The sequence below is a fragment of the Coregonus lavaretus genome (assembly GCF_964263955.1).
Source record: "Coregonus lavaretus genome assembly, contig: HAP1_SCAFFOLD_3204, whole genome shotgun sequence".
NCBI lineage: Eukaryota > Metazoa > Chordata > Actinopteri > Salmoniformes > Salmonidae > Coregonus > Coregonus lavaretus.
This window is the reverse complement of record NW_028157981.1, coordinates 46245-66984: the sequence shown is the minus strand read 5'-3', so window position 1 is coordinate 66984 and position 20740 is coordinate 46245. Positions and strand designations below refer to the sequence as shown.

Sequence of the window (20740 nt, the reverse complement as noted above, 5' to 3'; positions counted from 1 at the left end):
GTCTTCACAGTTGAATAAATGTCCTATCCTTTAATCACTGTATATTCCTACTTTTTAATCACGTTGTTTTCCCACTCCGATGTCCGTCTCCAGTCCTTTTCTGCCGTCCATGACGATGTTAACTCCAGTGGTGGAAAAAGTACCCAATTGTCATACTTGAGTAAAAGTAAAGATACCTTAACAGAAAATGACTCAACTAAAAGTGAAAGTCACCCAGTAAAATACTACTTGAGTAAAAGTCTAAAAGTATTTGGTTTTAAATATACTTAAGTATCAAAAGTAAATGTAATTGCTAAAATATACTAAAGTATCAAAAGTAAAAATACAAGTATAAATCATTTCAAATTCCTTACATAAAGCAAACCAGATGATTTTCTTGTTTTTAAAATGTACGTTCAGCCAGAGGCAAACTCCAACACTCAGACAATTTACAAACAAAGCATTTGTGTTTAGTGAGTCTGCCAGATCAGAGGCAGTAGGGATGTTCTCTTGATAAGTGTGTGAATTGGAACATTTTCTGTCCTGCTAAGCATTCAAAATGTAACGAGTACTTTTGGGTGTCAGGGAAAATGTATGGAGTAAAAAGTACATTATTTTCTTTAGGAATGTAGTGAAGTAAAAGTAAAAGTTGTCAAAAATATAAATAGTAAAGTCAAGTACAGATACCCCAAAAAACTACTTAAGTAGTACTTTAAAGTATTTTTACTTAAGTACTTTACACCACTGGTTAACGCTCTTTCTTAGCTAGCTGGACTATGCACTTGCCTCTGCTAGCAATACACTGTGCTAACATTAGCCTATTCTGTACCACAGAAAATAACAGTTTTAAACAGTTGTAAAAACCCACTACTTCCAGACAGAATAGTTCCTGTAGATTCAGACTTACTCATCGCCAATCTTTTGTTATGTCTCGTGGGTTTCATAACCACGTCTGTATAACAATTCAATAATGATGAGACAGGAGACAGGAATCAGTTCAACCATTTATCTGGAACGTGATCATCTCAACACATACAAACCCCCATGATGCTCTGCAGCACAACCCCAATATACAACAAATACATACATAAGTAAATGGACACTAAATAAAACTCATAGAGGAATTTAAATGTTCAGTTGTAGAAAGTAGGGCCATGGGATAGGGTCAGAAAGGTCAGTATGTTTGATAACTGGTTACAGAGGTGACATAACAAGCATAAGGTCCATTATAACACAGTGAAGTAGAGGTGGGAGCTAAAAGCAGACATGGACAGTGAGACGGTGTGAGGAGGTCAGGGGTGAAACACTAGATCAGGACAGGTAGAAATGGCAGGGCTGGAAATAGACACAGAGACACATTCTGATCATGGCTCAGACCTGACCTGAGACACCCAAACAGAAGATGCCATAGCAAAGTCCTGTCCAGTAGGCTATATGGGATTTCCTTTCATCAAAATCCAACACATGGAAATGTGTCCAATGTGTGTGTGTGGGTGTCCAGTGTGTGTGTTTGTCCAGTGTGTGTGTATCCAGTGTGTATGTGTGTGTGTCCAGTGTGTGTGTGTGTGTGTCCAGTGTGTGTGTGTTCTTTGTGTGTGTGTCCAGTGTGTGTGTGTGTGTGTCCAGTATGTGTGTGTGTATGTCCAGTGTGTGTGTGTGTCCAGTGTGTGTCCAGTGTGTGTCCAGTGTGTGTGTGTGTGTGTGTCCAGTGTGTGTGTGTGTGTGTGTCCAGTGTGTGTGTCCAGTGTGTGTGTGTGTGTGTTCAGTGCGTGTGTGTGTCCAGTGTGTGTGTGTGTGTGTGTCCAGTGTGTGTGTGTGTGTCCAGTGTATGTGTGTGTGTGTGTGTGTGTATGTTCAGTGTGTGTGTGTGTCTAGTGTGTGTATGTGTGTCCCAAGTGTGTTTGTGTGTGTGTGTGTGTGTGTCCGGTGTGTGTGTGTGTGTGTGTGTGTGTGTGTGTGTGTGTGTGTGTGTGTGTGTGTTGTCCTGCATGTGTGTGTCCAGTGTGTGTGTGTGTGTGTGTGTGTGTCCAGTGTGAGTGTGTCCAGTGTGTGTGTGTCCAGTGTGTGTGTGTGTCCAGTGTGTGTGTGACCAGTGTGTGTGTGTTTCCAGTGTGTGTGTGTGTGTGTCCAGTGTGTGTGTGTGTACAGTGTGTGTGTGTCCAGTGTGTGTGTGTGTGTATTTGTTTGTTTGTGTCCAGTGTGTGTGTTTGTGTGTGTCCAGTGTGTGTGATCAGTGTGTGTGTGTGTGTGTGTGTGTGTATGTGTTTGTTTGTGTCCAGTGTGTGTGTTTGTGTGTGTCCAGTGTGTGTGTTCAGTGTGTGTGTGTGTGTGTACAGTGTGTGTGTGTGTGTGTCCAGTGTGTGTGTCCAGTGTGTGTGTGAATCTAGTGTGTGTGTGTGTGTGTGTGTCTAGTGTGTGTGTGTGTGTGTGTGTCCAGTGTGTGTGTGTCCAGTGTGTGTGTGTGTGTCCAGTGTGTGTGTGTGTGTGTGTGTGTGTGTCAGTGTTACCATGGTTATTATTTACAGGGACACTGAGGAGTCAACAACATCAACCCAAAACCCTGGATAGAGGGGCTCAGTGAATGTGGAGTGGAATGTGTTCAGGTGGGTCAGTGTGTCAGAGGAGACTCTGTAGAAGGACAGAGTGCCGGCTGGCCAGTCCAGATACACTCCAACTCTGTGGGAGCTGGAGGAGGGGACGTCTATGGTAGTGGACTTATTATTGTGCCAGGCAGAGCAACGGTTATCAGAGCAGAACAGACTCCAGGACTTGTCATTCCATCCAATCACACAGTCCTCACCCCCTCCTCTCCTGCTGATTCCTTTATATGTCACTCCTATATCAGCCCCACTCCCACTCCACTCTACCTCCCAGTAACAGCGCCCAGTCAGACCCTCTCTACACAGCAACTGTCTACAGACCTCAAATCTCTCTGGGTGATCAGGATACGGCTGCTCCTCTGTCCTCCATGTCACCTTTCTGTTCTCCTCAGACAGAGAGAGGAATCTGTTTACTGTGTTTAGGTCCAGTGTGAGATCACAGACATCTGATGGATGAAACCAGACACAATATTAGAAATCATCATCATTCACATTAGAATGTTAACTCACTTTTCACTAATTCATTTAATGTAGATGTTTCTAGGTATCAAAAGGAGAAGTTAAGGTAACTTGAGATTTGTTCAATGATCATATGTTCTGCTGTATGGGAATATAAAACACACTTATTCCCATTAATTACACACAAACACACACCCTGAACACACACACATCCTGAACACACACACACACACATCCTGAACACACACCTGTATGCATGCAAGCATGAAAACACACACAGACACACACATTGTCAAAGCAACTCTTTGTAAACTTTGGTGTCCCTGATTTGTGCTTCTGTAGAACTACAGCTGATATTTAATATGACCAAGTAAGTAATGATGGTTGTCTTTGACTTTGACTTCACTTGAATTAAGACTTATTCTTAGTCATATTCTTCACAGCAGTCAACACTCACATTTTCTAACTCCAGGTTTCATTCTGTTCTCTCCACCATGTTCCACACTGTAGCGGTAAGCAGAAGAACAGACAGTCATTGAGGGATACACCTGAACACACATACACACAAACAGTCAGTACATACATTTGTCCAAGTGTGTGTGTGTGTGTGTCTACTGTTTGTGTCCTGTGTGTGTGTGTTTCCAGTGTGTGTTTCCAGTGTGTGTGTGTGTGTTTGTCCAGTGTGTGTATGTGTGTCCATTGTGTGTGTGTCCAGTGTAAGTATGTCTAGTGTATGTGTGTGTCCAGTGTTTGTGTTTGTGTGTCCAGTGTGTGTGTGTGTGTGTGTGTGTGTGTGTGTCCAGTGTGAGTAAGTCTGTGTGTTTGTGTGTGTGTGTGTGTGTGTCCAGTGTGTGTTTGTCCAGTGTGTGTGTGTGTGTGTCCATTGTGTGTGTGTATGTCTAGTGTGTGTGTCTAGTGTTTGTGTGTGTGTCCAGTGTATGTGTGTGTCCAGTGTTTGTGTGTGTGTTTACAGTGTGAGTAAGTCTGTGTGTTTGTGTGTGTGTCCAGTTTGTGGTTGTGTTTGTGTGTGTGTGTGTGTGTGTGTGTCCAGTGTGTGTGTGTGTGTGTTTGTCCAGTGTGTTTGTGTGTGTGTGTTTGTGTGTCTAGTGTGTGTGTGTCCAGTGTGAGTGTGTGTGTCCAGTATGTGTGTGTGTCCAGTGTGTGTGTGTGTTTGTCCAGTGTGTGTGTGTGTCCAATGTGTGTGTGTGTCCAATGTGTGTGTCCAGTGTGAGTGTGTATGTCCAGTATGTGTGTTTGTCCAGTGTGTGTGTGCGTCCTTTGTGTGTATGTGTCCAGTGTGTGTGTGTGTGTGTCCAGTGTGTGTGTGTCCAGTGTGTGTACACACAAACACACTGGACAAACACACACACACACACACACACACACTGGACCCACACACACTGGACAAACACACAGTCTTTATATAACTTAGTCCAAGTGGGGGTCAGAATGTTTGTCTTAACTAGCCAGATAACTCCAACATGTCTGATATGAACATTGACATAAACCCTCTACATACTTGAGTTTCTCCAGTCTGCAGTGTGGATCCTCCAGTCCAGCAGAGAGCAGTCTGACTCCTGTGTCTCCTGGGTGATTGTAGCTCAGATCCAGCTCTCTCAGGTGTGAGGGGTTTGACTTCAGAGCTGAGATCAGAGAAGCACAGCCTTCCTCTGTGACTAGACAGCCTGACAGCCTGCAAAGAGTCAAATCATATTAAAACCACACTGATATTCTTTGGTGGTCAAAATAGTGGCAGTATATTTTTTCAGCATGTTCAGATATATCAGTGTCCTGAAACCTGCTGTCACGGATTCTGCCGAGTCTGCTCCTCCTCCTTGTTCGGGCAGGCTTTGGCGTTCGTCGTCCCCGGAGTACTAGCTGCCACCGTTGAATGTTTCTATGTTTGATTGCTTTTGTCTGTCTATTGCACCTGTGTCCGTTTGTGTTTGATTATGTGTTCTATAAGTTGCCTGTTTTGTATTGGTGGGGTTGTGTGTTGTTATTCGCCTCTCCGTTAGTGCTGCGTGTTTTCTCTGTTTATTGTTTTGTTAGTTTACGCACAGTCTGCGTAATCGCTCGCCTCTGTTTGTTGTTTGAGGCCGTTCATTGTATTGTGCTTGGGTTTGCACTAGTACACGTTGTTGGACTAAGCTTCGGTGTCCTGCGCCTGACTCCCGCACCATATTAACCTCAGCTAGTGACACCTGCCATATCTATTCATAAATGAATGTATCATTATTAGAAATTATCATAATATTGCTTGTACAGAGAAACATGTATAGTACGAATATTTGAGTAGACTGACCAGAGCAGTTTAAAAAGCAGTATCAGTCAAAAGACAGACAGTGAGGTATCAGATTTAGATTGTATTGAGTATACAGTCCACACCATATCTGGTTTGACAAAGATAACATTTTAAATGTGGCTCTATACTCCAGCGTTTTGGATTTGAGATCAAAGGTTTTATATGAGGTGACAGTATATAATGTCACCTTTTATTTGAGGGTATTTTAATACATATCTGTTTCACCATTTAGAAATGAAAGCACTTTATGTATCTAGTCCCCCATTTGAAGAAGTCATAACTATTTTGACCAATTCACTTATAAAGTAGTCAAAAGTTGAGTATTTGGTCCCAAACTCGTTGGTTGTATTTGCAGTTTGTTTTGGTTGTGTTTTGGGTTATGTTTTGTCCAATAGTAACTGAATGGTGGATGATGACTGGAGTAATTTTCTGTCTAAGTGAGTAGATAACATGTTTCTAAACACTACTAAATTAATCCTAATGATGCCATGATTAAGAAAAATCATGAATGAATCATGAATAATAATGAGTGAGAAAGTTACAGAGGCTACAATAAAACATGCTAACCTCTCACCATTACCAATAACAGAGGGGGTATGATCCTTGTTCCTCTGTAACTTTCTCATTCATCATCATTCATGATTCATTCATGATTATTCATAATCATGGTAGCATCCACATGAATGTAGAAGTGTTCAAAAACATCTTCTATTCTTACTGACAATACAAATGAAGTGACTCCAAAATGACAGGACATTATTCACCATTCAGTTTCTATTGGGAAAAACATCATCCAAAACACAACCAAGACAAACTGCAAATGCATTCAACAAGTTTGTAGAATCACAAGCTTGATGTAATCACTGCAGGTAAGGAATATGGGACCAAATACTAAACTTAGGAATACTTTAATACAATATAAGTGAATGTGTCCAAATTATTACGACATATAAAAATTGGAGAAATAGATACATAAAGTGCTTTAATTTCTAAACAGTAACTCAGATATGTATGAAAATATCCTCAAATAAAAGGTGACATTATATACTGTTGCCTAATATGAAACATTCCATCTCAAATCCAAAATGCTGCAGCATAGCACCAAATGTAAAACTGTAAGCTTCACTGTCCAAACAAATATGGTGTGGACTATGTGTGCCTGGTAAACACATGTGGATCTGGTGAACAGTTATTACTTGTTGACCAACTACAGGAATACTGACCTCAGAGTCTCCAGTTTACAGTGGGGATTCCCCAGTCCAGCAGAGAGCAGCTTCACTCCTGAATCCTTCAGGTCATTGTTACTCAGATCCAGCTCTCTCAGGTGTGAGGGGTTTGACTTCAGAGCTGAGACCAGAGAAGCACAGCCTTTCTCTGTGACTCCACAGCCTGACAGCCTGACAGAGAGATCATCATGATTTCACAAACTGTTAATTTAACACCAGTAGTGTAGAAGGACAATGGCAGATGCATTTGGTTTATTCTCTTAAACAACATATAGATTCATCTTCCGTCTCCTAGAATTGTATGGTCATATTGTTATATTAATGTGAACATCAATGCATTTATTCAATATATTTTTCAATAGAATATTATATACATATTATAATACATATTTTACTCTAAACGTAATATTTCTTCCTGATGATTAGTTCTTAAATGTCATTTTATGTACTCACAGAGCAGCTCTGGAGGCTTTGACCACTGGCAGCAGCCTCAGAAGACCTTCCTCTGATCTGGAGTATTTCTTCAGGTCAAACACATCCAGCTCCTTTTCTGAAGTCAGCAACACAAAGACCAGAGCTGACCACTGTGCAGGGGACAGTTCTTCTTCTGAGAGACTTCCTGATCTCAGGTAGCTTTGGATCTCCTCCACTAGAGAATGGTCATTCAGTTCATTCAGACAGTGGAACAGATTGATGCACCTCTCTGGAGAGGGATTCTCCCTGATCTTCTCCTTGATGTACTTGACTGTTTCTTCATGGCTCTGTGAGCTGCTTCTTGTCTCTGTCAGTAGACCTCGTAAGTGCTTCTGATTGGACTCCAGTGAGAGGCCCAGAAGGAAGCGGAGGAACAGGTCCAGGTTTCCTGTCACACTTTGTAAGGCTTTATCCACAGCACTCTTGTAGACGGTAACTTTACGCTTCTGTCTGATCCTCACAGAAAAGTTGCTGGACGTTGATTGAGGTTTGGCCATTAGATTCTCATTGTTGTTGATGAATGAGAGGAACACATATACAGCAGCCAGAAACTCCTGAATGCTCAGATGCACGAAGCAGTACACCTTGTCCTGGTACAGCCCACATTCCTCTTTAAAGAGCTGTGTGCACAATCCTGAGTACACTGAGGCTTCATTGACATCAATGCCAGCCTCTTTCAGGTCTTCTTCATAGAAAATCAGATTGCCATTCACAAGCTGTTGAAAAGCCAGTTTTCCCAGTGACAGAATGCTCTCTTTATTCCAGTGTGGACCTGTCTCTTCTTTCCCAAGATACTTTTCATTCTTCTGTTCGGTATGAAACTCCACAAGGTGTATGAACATCTCAGTCAGAGTCTTGGGCATCTCTTCTCTCTTATGTTTCAGCATGTGTTCAAGGACTGTTGCAGAAATCCAACAGAAGACTGGAATGTGGCACATGATGTGGAGGCTCCTTGATGTCTTTATGTGTGAGATAATTCTGCTGGCCAGGTCCTCATCACTGAATCTCTTCCTGAAGTACTCCTCCTTCTGTGGGTCATTGAACCCTCGTACCTCTGTCACCTGGTCAACACACCCTGAAGGGATCTGATTGGCTGCTGCAGGTCGGGTAGTTATCCAGAGGAGAGCAGAGGGAAGCAGATTTCCCTTGATGAGATTTGTCAGCAGAACATCCACTGAGGTTGACTTTGTGATGTCACAACAAATCTTGTTCTTCTGGAAGTCTAGGGGCAGTCGGCACTCATCCAGACCATCAAAGATGAACAGAACTTTGTACTTGTCGTAGTTGGAGATTCTTGATTCTTTGGTTTCCATTGAGAAGTGATTGAGAAGTTCAATCAAAGTGTGTTTTTCCTTTTTCATCAAATTCAGCTCCCGAAAAGGGAATGAAAATACAAATTGGACATCCTGATTTGCTTTTCCTTCAGCCCAGTCAAGAATGAATTTCTGCACAGAGACTGTTTTTCCAATGCCAGCGACTCCCTTTGTCAGCACAGTTCTGATAAGTTTGTCTTGTCCAGTTAAGGGTCTGAAGATGTCGTTACATTTGACTGCAGTCTCTGGTCTTGCTTGTTTCCTGGTTGTTGTCTCAATCTGTCTCAGCTCATGTTCATTATTGACCTCTCCTTTTCCACCCTCTGTGATGTAGAGCTCTGTGTAGATCTTATTTAGAAGTGTTGGGTTTCCTTGTTTAGCGATCCCCTCAAATACACATTGAAACTTCTTCTTTAGATTAGATTTGAGTTCACGTTGGCAAATCACAGCAAGCTCATCTGAATGAAGAAATAACAGAGAGGATATTAATATTACATATATTTTAATGCCTACAGTATTGTAGGTCTGTGTTATGAACTGACTCTATAAATGTGTAAATGTTTTCATAATGCAATCCACACTGGAGTGACTGATTCTATTATTATAATTTGGTATTACTGATGGTGTCATTAACGTTAATCTCTCTCTCTCTCTCTCAATTAATCAACACACATCCCTGCTGCTACTTGATGACGTCACTAGGTGTTGTGTTAAGGCTGCTACAATATAATTGAGTTACACAGCTACTTTATCTGTACTTTAGCTTCAGCTTTTAAACATTTGTTATAAAACAGCATTCAACATGAGGCAGACAGCTCTTACTTTTCTCCAGTGTGTCAGCAAGCTCCTTCTGGTTCATTTTCCTCAGGAAGTGCAGTGTGATCTTCAGAGCCCCCTCTCTGGCACTGCTCTCCTGCTTCTCATCTTCAGCATCCACCACTTCCTTATCCTGCTTCTGACTCTCAAAGCCTTCTGGGAGTTCTGGACTAAGAATCCTCTTGAACATCTTCAGCTCGTTCTTCACAAATGTCATAATATTCTCTTCAAGCAACTGAAATAAATCAAGTAAATAAGATAAGCAAGAGACTAAATGCTTTCTCATTAACACATGAATGAATGATTGATAGATCAACTTTACTTGAGGTAAACCAAAACAAATGTACATAACAGGACCACATACACTGAATATGGAGGCCAGGTCTGTTTGATGACTCTGGGAAGACTGACCACTGAGAATCTCTGACTCTGATCTCTCCTGTTGGCTATTGTGGACAAAACATCAGATTACATCTCCTCATCCAGGGAGTGCACACACACACACACACACACACACACACACACACACAAACAGAGAGGGAATGTAGTGTTTGTTTAAAATTATTTCAGGACTATGAAAATGGAAAAAATGATTACCCTATGGATTATGAAAACAACAAAAATAAATGGGAAAATGGGAGAGGAGAAATGACTAGAGACAGTGTTGTTTAACTCAATGACCATGACCCATGAGTTCTTCTTACCTTTGTTCAGTAGAAAAGTCTCCCTCTCTAAAGTTTAGAGGTTGACTCATAGACCAGTCACTCTTATTGGACACACAGCTGGGTACAGGGGAGGCTGGTCTCTCCTGCTTGATTGGACTTCAACACAACAGAGACAAACATTACATCTCTCATCTACTCTGAGCTCAGATGGGGAAACAAGAGTTTCGTTCCAAAACGCTATATATCCATTTTCAGAAATGTTGGTCAATTATATTTTATTGTTTGAAGAAATTATGAAAGAGATTGGTGTGTTTTTTACTATCTAATCATGGCATGGGGTTGTTCAATGACAGACATGTATTTGTTTAAAATCTATCACTTGATGGTTTCATTTCAGAGAGACAAATAATCATGTTTTTTTTGCAAAATGCTATATATCTGCCTCACTCTCAGAGAAATAAGTAGTACTGCTAGGTTTTACACAGTAATAATATATCTGCCTCACTCTCAGAGAAATAAGTAGTTCTACTAGGTTTTACACAGTAATAATATATATATCTGCCTCACTCTCAGAGAAATAAGTAATACAGCTAGGTTTTACACAGTAATAATATATATATCTGCCTCACTCTCAGAGAAATAAGTAGTACTGCTAGGTTTTACACAGTAATAATATATATCTGCCTCACTCTCAGAGAAATAAGTAGTACTGCTAGGTTTTACACAGTAATAATATATATCTGCCTCACTCTCAGAGAAATAAGTAGTACTGCTAGGTTTTACACATTAATAATATATATCTGCCTCACTCTCAGAGAAATAAGTAGTACTACTAGGTTTTACACAGTAATAATATATATCTGCCTAGTAGTAGCCGTAACCTTGTTAATAATAAGTTACCTGAGATAAACCTACAGGGTTAACGCTCCCCAAGTAGCTGTTACCTTGTTAATAATAAGTTACCTGAGGTAAACCTATAGGCTTAACGCAGGCAGGTCTCATTGATAACAATAGTGAAGCTGGCATTGTGACGCAGAACAATGGGCTGGGAATAGAACGTTCTGAAGGCGAGTCGGTGTCACGGAGCTCAATAGAACTAATAGGAGCTGGTAGGGTGAAAAATGCCATGAAATAAGGCACGTTGTTTCGCGACTACTTCATAACTAAAGACATAAGGTAATATTATGAAACAAGGCTCCATGGCGGATGCAATGAACTAATTTTTATCAGAAAAAAAACGTTGTAAAAAATAATATTCAAAAGTTCGGTCCTTGGACACAGAGGGGTTAAACACTAAAGTTACTGTCCATCTAGTGAAGAGGAGAACCGGACAGAGGGATGGTAGGTAGCCAGCATCCGTCAACGAGAGAGGGAGAAGCCCTCCACGGTATTTAACAGGTGGAAGAAAGAACCAGGGAGCTCCATCGGTCCACAAGAAATGCAGGCAGCCGGTGATGATGTAGTGGTAGCTAGGATAACTAGGATGCTGCTGGTAGAGTAGCTAGCTTAGCTAGCTGTACCGACTAGCTTGGCTAGCTAGCAGGTCATTCGTCTGTCCCTCGAGGATGATGACGAATCCGGTGAACCACAAGATGAAACAAGGATAGCGAGTGAAAAGGATCTGGCTACACTCATACTGTCACTGACCATTACTCAAAAAAGCAAATTGAACAATAAACTTCGGTGTCACAACACTGTAACGAACTCCGTCGCTGTTCCCCAAGATCACCTCAGCCCACTCTGCGCGTAACTGGACAATATGCTTGGCGCCAAACCGTACGTGGACGCGGACAGTTCCAGAACGCGGACATGAGCAGAGCAACACAATAAACTAAACCACGTCTTTACAGTGGCTTACATTAGTAATATTCCTATTTGTATTATTATGTAAAACAAAAATGTGTTGTTTTTTAAAACAATATTTTGAGATCTGGGCCCATATCCACAAAGCGTCTCAGAGTAGAAAATGGGTCCTCTCTCTCCACAGACAGACTCATTTTAGACCACTGACCCCTAAACTTTATCTTGGCCAGGTCGCAGTTGTAAATGAGTCCCCCAGAGAGACTCATTTTAGAGGCAGGGCCCCCCTCCTCTCTCTCCCCAGACAGACTCATTTTAGACCACTAACCCCTAAACAGAGATACAGCATGTTGGTTGTGGTTAACACAGTGACAACTACTTCTTGAATGTACATCTGCCTCACTCTCAGAGAAATAAGTAGTAATGCTAGGTTTTACACAGTCAAATGTAACAAATAACTACATTTTTTATAAAGAACTGTACACATGATACATTTGTAACATCAATATTAAAAATTGTTTAAAAAAATAAATCCAGTAATATGAGATCTGTAAAACATTTACCTTTGAATGTTTTTGTCCAGGGCCTGGTATCCCAAAAGCATCTTAAGGCTACGTTAATCGTTAGAACCTTCGTAGGAGCATTGTTAAATCTCTGAGCTGTTTCCCAAAACCATGGTTTTGCAAATGTCTTTGTAATTGATGCAAACAAGCGACGTATAAAATTATGCTTGAAATGAAAACCGAGATAACTGCATTAAAATATAAACAGTAGGCTATAGTCCTATTTCAATCGTATTGAAATATGTTTAATGTTCAATCAATTGAGTTCTATGTTGCTACTTGTAGACTACGGTCTGTAATTTGTCTCAAAATATTTCATGATTCAGAATAAGCCGCCTCAATATTTGCAGCCGTAGGTGGTAATATCTCTCTAGGAGCTGATCTGTCATCAGTATTGGGAACTAATTATAATGTTAAGGAAAGATTTGAATGGAGAAAACTGATCCAAGAGCAGCGCTCCCTTTCCTTCGATCCTCTAAATAACGACATGCTCCATAAACGCACTTGGCGACCGTTCTCTCTGCGTGGTGCGTGGGAAATACATGTTACATCTTCAGCCGTTCTCTCTGCGTGGTGCGTGGGAAATACATGTTACATCTTCAGCCGTTGTAGGAAAGATACACTTAAAACACTCGTAACCCTAAATTCCATCGCTATCGGGAAACCGGGCCCAGAGTGACTTACAATACAGTTGCCATATTGTAGTGTATTCAAGCTTTAAAAAGGCTTCTAGAGTTTGTAATTTCCACTTAAAAAATGTCAAACTTGATTTGCCCTAATGAAAAATGTACCGACCACTACAAAAAATGTTCATGAATTATAATGCACATAATAATTTACATTTCCTATTGCTGCAGGATTCTTTTCCTGCTGTGAGAAACTGGGTCAAATTAAGATATGGCAGCTGTAAGTGCATTCATCTTAAGATATCTAGGTGAGACAACCACATATCACAGTCAAATATACAGGATACGAACATTCCATTCCAGCTAAACAATGGATATATAGCATTTAGCCAAAAAAACATTTATTTTTATCTCAAATCCATTAATAAAAAATCTGGGAACAGTAATATTGAAGGTACCCAGTAATATTGAAGGGATCCAAGGCAATCATTGCTGCTGAAAAAAATTGTGGATATAGCGTTTTGGAAATAAACTTAAGAATTCTTAAACAAAATTGTGTTTTGCCAGTAACCGAAAGGTTGCTGGTTCTAATCCCCTAATCTAATCCCCTAATCTGACTCTTTCTCTCTCTCTCTCTCTCTCTCTCTCTCTCTCTCTCTCTCTCTCTCTCTCTCTCTCTCTCTCTCTCTCTCTCTCTCTCTCTTTCTCTCCCCCTCTCTCTCTCCCTCTCTCTCTCTCTCGCTCTCTCTCTCTCACAAACACATACACACACACACACACACACACACACACACACACACACACACACACACACACACACACACACACACACACACACACACATCTGCTGTCTCAACCTCTGAATGATCGACTATGAAAAGGCAACTGACATTTACTCCTGAGATGCTGACCTGTTGCAACCTCTATAACCACTGTGATTATTATTTGACCCTGTTGGTCATCTATGAACATTTGAACATCTTGAAGAACGATCTGGCCTTAATGGCCATGTACTGTTATAATCTCCAACCGGTACAGCCAGAAGGGTACTGGCCACCCCTGGCCACCCCTCAGAGCCTGGTTCCTCTCTAGATTTCTTCCTAGGTTCCTGCTTTTCTAGGGAGTTTTTCCTAGCCACAGTGCTTCAACATCCGAACATGCGCTGTTCGGCACGAGACGACCGTTAGAGCCAATGACCTTCAAATCAAATTGTATTTCTCACATGCGCTGAATACAACAGCTGTACACTTTACCGTGAAATGCTTACTAACGAGCCCTTTCCCAACAATGCAGTTAAAAAGTAAGAAAAAATAGCTAAATAAAAAAAGGAAATAGTAACATAATAAAATAACAATAATGAGGCTATAAGGAGTACCAGTACTGAGTCAATGTGCAGGGTACCAGGTAGTTGAGGTAATAATTAGACTATATACAAGGAGTACCAGTACTGAGTCAATGTGCAGGGGTACCAGGTAGTTGAGGTAATAACTAGACTATATACAAGGAGTACCAGTACTGAGTAAATGTGCAGGGGTACCAGGTAGTTGAGGTAATATGTACATGTAGGTAGGGGTAAAAGTGACTAGGCAATCAGGATAGAGATTACATCTCCTCATCCAGGGAGTGCACACACACACACACACACACACACGCACACACACACACACACACACACACACACACACACACACACACACACACACACACACACACACACACACACACACACACACACACACACACACACACACACACACACACACACACACACACACACACACACACACACACACACACACACACACACACACACACACACACACACAAACACACACACACACACACACACACAAACACACACACACACACAGGGAGGGAATGTAGTGTTTGTTTAATATTGTTTCAGGACTATGAAAATGGAAAAAAAAGATTAGCCTATGGATTATGAAAACAACAAAAATAAATGGGAAAATGGGAGAGGAGAAATGACTAGAGACAGTGTTGTTTAACTCACTGACCATGACCCATGAGTTCTTCTTACCTTTGTTCACTAGAAGAGTCTCCCTCTCTGAAGGATATAGGTTGTTCCATAGACTTGTCACTTTTCATGGACACACAGCTGGGTACAGGGGAGGCTGGTCTCTCCTGCTTGATTGGGCTTCAACACAACAGAGACAAACATTAAGTCTCTCATCTACTCTGAGCTCAGATGGGGAAACAAGAGTTTCATTCCAAAACGCTATATATCCATTTTCAGAAATGTTGGTCAATTAGCTTTTATTGTTTAAATAAATTATTAAACCACTACAAGGCTTTATAAAGGTGTCTAAAGTTTGTAATTTCCACTTTAAAATGTCAGACTTGATTTTCTCTGATGAAAAATGTATGAACCCCTACAGAAAATATCCCTTAATTATAATCCACCTAAAAATACACATTTGCTATTGCTGCAGGATTATGTTTCTGCTGTGAGAAACTGGATCAAATTAAGATATGGCATCTGTAAATGCATTCATCTTAAGGTAGCTAGGTGAGACGACCACGTATCACAGTCAAATATACAGGATACGAACATTACATTCCAGCTAAACAATGGTTTTAAATCACATCTCAAATCTACAATAGTTACATTGAAGGTACCTATTAGTAATAATTTCTCCTATATAGCATTTTCGAATATAAATTCTTAAACAATATTTTCAGCTCACCTCTTAGTTTTGGTGTCATGTTCCCCAGAGAGACTCATTTTAGAGGCAGGGCCCCCCTCCTCTCTCTCCCCAGAGAGACTCGTTTTAGAGGCAGGGCCCCCCTCCTCTCTCTCCCCAGAGAGACTCATTTTAGAGGCAGGGCCCCCCTCCTCTCTCTCCCCAGAGAGACTCATTTTAGACCACTGACCCCTAAACAGAGATGCAGCATGTTGGTTATGGTGAACACAGTGACAACTCATTCTAGAATGTCCATTGTTCTCTTTTACTCATGATCTCTTAGAAATAAAACATTTACTAACAGACATATCCAAACAGTGAGGTTATTTAATGCAATTACTTTTTCGAGGCCAATGACTCCTCAAAACCCGCCCACAAGGCCTGAAAACTAGGCCAAAACATAGACCCTGATAGGCCTACATCTTATTTCAGACAGCCTCCAGTTGCCTGGGCAACATGTAGGCAAGATGTAAGCTGAATGATTTAGCAGCTTGCTTAGTTCAAATTGACAGATTCATTTATTTAACATGAATAGCAAGACGATGTTGAGGTAGGAAGTGCTTCTGTTACCCAGTAGCCTGCTGGAATAGGCTACTGAGGATGGGGTCGTAATTTCAATCTCTATTAAATATTAATAATATGGATATGAACTAAATAGGTCCATGCTTGTCAACAACAGCCAGGTTATTTTTTTTACCTGTAGCCTAATCTGGCTGACTGTTACCTTCAATCTAATGCATTCTAACATCTGATCAGCAATTGCGATAGAACTGTGACCATGGTGACACTTGATAACTTCCAATTGAATTAACTAAACATGGCCATTATTAATTACATAATAACACAAGGCTACAACAACAATAAACTGAAGTTAAAGGCTATTTATTACATCTGTTTGCCAGCTCCAGGTTGGCTACACAAGTGGCACAAAATGGTTTCCAACGACTCCAGTCATTTCAACATATTTATAGTATAAAATGGCAGGCTACAGTTGCCTAGACAGGCATAACAATTAATAGGCTACTTGATGGCCAACAGATCTATCATTCTCCACATTTAATGTATGTTTCATTGTGGAGGTTTTTCTCATAACAGAAGCACATGATGGAGTTCCATAACACATGATGGAGTTCTCCTGAGTGGCGCAGTGGTCTAAGGCACTGCATCGCAGTGCTAACTGTGTCACTAGAGATCCTGGTTCGAATCCAGGCTCTGTCGCAGCCGGCCGCGACCGGGAGACTCATGGGCGGCGCACAATTGGCCCAGCGTCGTCCAGGGTAGGGGAGGGAATGGCCGGCAGGGATGTAGCTCAGTTGATAGAGCATGGCGTTTGCAACGCCAGGGTTGTGGGTTCGATTCCCACGGGGGGCCAGTATAAAAAAAATAATATATGTATTCACTAACTGTAAGTCGCTCTGGATAAGAGCGTCTGCTAAATGACTAAAATGTATGTAAATAAATGTAAACTTCCATTTCAAATTTCCACTCGAGACCCAAGAACTGAGCATGTGTAAAAACCTTGGCATGATATGGTTTTCCATAAGCAAAGTCGACATTAGAATGCAGTTTAAACCACCTCCGACAGAATGTATCTAACGTGCTCTAGAGAGCCTAAAGTAGTTTTCCTGTGATTTGTCACCTTATTTCTTGATGTGCATCAGTTCTACAGCGTTAATATGTTTCATGGAATAAGGGTTGTAAAATAGGTGTCTCCTTAATGACAATGATAATAGCCTACCTTATAACACTAAGGCCTACTGTCATCAGTTAGAAGGGTTTAATAAGGTTGATAAGGTTGAAAATACTGTTTGCATAATAGTGTCAAAGATAACACCTTACAGTCTCATTCACATTATCTCAAGAGATACTGAAATGAATAACATTTATCCACCCCTGTTCCCCAGACAAAATTAACATTTGTTGTATCATTTAAATGCAAGAAATTCATAATTCTGCAGGAGTTAATATTATATTAGGTTACAGGCCTACAGTCAGTGTCCAGATTTCAGTTACTATTCCATTTAACCCATATGAAAATGCATAAAATTCCCTTTCAGGATCCATATTTTGGTATTTTTAAGGTAAATGATGAAGACTGCTGTCTATCGAAACGTTGGTCATCAGGTTATTACATTATTTCATCATTTACCTTAAGAGTGAGACTCTCCTTTTCTTTTACAAGTGTTCTACTCTGTTAGCCAGCACCTCTCCTAAACAGGTGTTCTCCTCTGTCAGCCAGCACCTCTCCTAAACAGGTGTTCTACTCTGTTAGCCAGCACCTCTCCTAAACAGGTGTTCTCCTCTGTTACCCAGCACCTCTCCTAAACAGGTGTTCTACTCTGCAACCCAGCACCTCTCCTAAACAGGTGTTCTACTCTGTTAGCCAGCACCTCTCCTAAACAGGTGTTCTACTCTGTTAGCCAGCACCTCTCCTAAACAGGTGTTCTACTCTGTTAGCCAGCACCTCTCCTAAACAGGTGTTCTACTCTGTTAGCCAGCACCTCTCCTCAACAGGTGTTCTACTCTGTGTCATCTCAAAATGGCCCCTGTACAGATACTTTCTTATTTTCAGATTCAACTGCAATCATGGCCACACCCCTTTATATACCAATAGTAACCAGAGGGTGGCGCTAACAGTCAGTTGCATGTGACAGCTGTATCTGATGACATGGTACCGAATCTCACGTAAAAAAAATGTATAGTCCTTCTTCAAGACATCTCTTACATTATTTTAGCTAAACTTATAATGTACTCGAAACCAGATTTAGCTGTTTTTTTTTCTCTCCAAAGAATTATTTACTGTAGGCCTATAATAATTGTTAACAGTCCTCAAATAAACTGTCTTCAAATATCTGATGATTAGTTGATTCAGGTGTGTAAATGCTGGCCAAGAACAAAAGGATTGAGAAACCCTGAGATAAACATCAAACCATATCATTGAAAAGCTCCTGCACCATCTTCACCAGACGTTTTGCTGATAACAAATCCCAATAATGAAACCCAACAACTGAGCATGTGTAAAAACATTCGCATGATATGGTTTTCCATAAGCAAAGTCGACATTAGAATGCAGTTTAAACCACCTCCGACAGAATGTATCTAACGTGCTCTAGAGCGCCTAAAGTAGTTTTCCTGTGATTTGTCACCTTATTTCTTGATGTGCATCAGTTCTACAGCGTTAATATGTTTCATGGAATAAGGGTTGTAAAATAGGTGTCTCCTTAATGACAATCTAAATAACATGTATAATAGTCTACCTGATATCTCATTCCAGGTATAAATTATCTTACTCTGTCCTTTAGAATAGACTATTGTTCGGAAATACTTACTTTATTTTTCAGTTCTCTCCATATAGTGTTTTCTGCTCTGTCATCTCCAAATGGATCCTGTACTTTCTGTTTCAGCTCAACCGACAGAATAGCTCAGTCATCTCCCCACCCTGATAATAAAGTGTTTTATTGGTATCTTCCACTAGATGGCAGTAAACACCTGCTGTAACTAGACTACGACTATGTGTTCGGTTTCATACATGCAGTTTCCCAGAGGAGGAGTGCTGATCTAGGATCAGGTCCCCCCTGTCCATTTAATCTGTTTCATTATGATCTAAAAGGATAAACTGATCCCAGATCAGTACTCCTACTCTTTATGAATACTGTCACAGGTGACTCCTCAAGTTGAGGCTCATGATTTATAAGTTATATTCTTTAAGAATCAATTAGTATCATTAATTGAACTGCTTAGCCATGAACAGATCTGTGACGTCTTAACTTAAATGTACTATATAGACTTTATGGTTATTTAAATGGGGTTGAACATTCATCCTATCAGATTGTGTAAAGGATTTTATGAGTTCAGAAAAATATTGACTTGGAAGCATCTCTCTGACCTCACCCTGCTGAAACACACCCAAGTATAGACCACATAGCTACAGTTATATGCTTTTCTGTTTTTACCCACTTTTACAGCCAATGAATGGACTGTTATCAATATGAATCAGTGGAATAAACAGACTACTTAACCATGAATAATGTTTACATATCTTGCACTACTCATCTCATATGTATATACTGTATTCTATTCTATAATATTCTACTGTATCTTAGTCAATGCCGCTCTGTCATTGCTTGTCCATATATGTATATATTCTTAAATCCCATTCCTTACTAGTTTTGTGTGTATTGGGTATATGTTGTGAAATTGTTAGATATTACTTGTTAGATATTACTGCACTGTCGGAGCTAGAAGCACAAGCATTTCGCTACACCCGCTATAACATCTGCTAAACACGTGTATGTGACAAATAAAATTTGATTTCATTTGATGAGGACTGTTATTTATTTAATCAATTGTAGAATGCTGTAACGTAACAAAATGTGGAAAAGGTCAAGGGGTCAGAATCATTTCTGAATGCCCTGTATCCTCCTCTTTCTACCTGGTTTCCTTTTCCTCTGTCAACCACCAGCCTCTCATCTCCAAGACAAATGAATGAGGTGAGAAAAGGAAGAGGTGGATGTACTGAGGCGGCAGGTATTTAAGGGGGTCAGCCGCAGCACTAGCCGGGACTCCGGACTAATCACAAACTCTTACTCTGAATGTATCCTGCAGCGCGCAAGGATACCATATTTGAGTGATCTAATGTAGTGCCACACAACTACCTTCATTAGCAGCCAAGCATCGATCAACATGTCACCAGAATAAGACCCTCAATATTTATTGGAAAGGGGGCATCAGAAGTTACTAAGGGGGCACAACTATTTTCGCTTGCTGATAACACAGGGTGGATAATAATCGATAGTACAATTACACACAATGTATTTGCAGCCACGCACGGCTGTCTTGCCGCAAGAATACAGGCTACTGCACCGCTTTACAAACGTGGACAATTCATAACCGGCACGAGAAATTGCAAGTTATGACAACGCTACACAGCTACATGCACAATACCCATCAATCCAATGCAAAACAGTTGCTAATTACCGTAATAACACTTCCTCATGCCAATACAATGCATTTACAATCGCGGAAAGCAAACAATAATGTACAATACACTACCAAGACTTATCGGTACAATGCAGCTTGAACGCAGCTACCAAGCTGTCTTCCCACAAGAGTGCTGTCCTACGCTGCGTATGATAACAGAGACATTAGTATTCCATAGCAACGAGTTGTTTATGGCAACACTATAGCTACATCGTTACTCAACCATTGG

The 20740-nt window shown here is 40.7% G+C and overlaps 1 protein-coding gene across 1 annotated transcript; it reads right to left on the bottom strand.

Moving 5' to 3' along the window:
* Positions 1-2341: 2341 nt before the first annotated feature.
* LOC311124569 (NLR family CARD domain-containing protein 3-like) lies at positions 2342-9318 on the bottom strand. Its single transcript, XM_084198687.1, has 6 exons — positions 9179-9318; positions 7023-8814; positions 6567-6740; positions 4558-4731; positions 3496-3542; positions 2342-3025 (listed from the first exon to the last, which is right to left on the bottom strand). The coding sequence occupies exons 1-6, from the start codon at positions 9213-9215 to the stop codon at positions 2499-2501; spliced, it is 2751 nt and encodes a 916-aa protein (XP_084054813.1). The 5' UTR covers positions 9216-9318; the 3' UTR covers positions 2342-2498.
* Positions 9319-20740: the final 11422 nt, after the last annotated feature.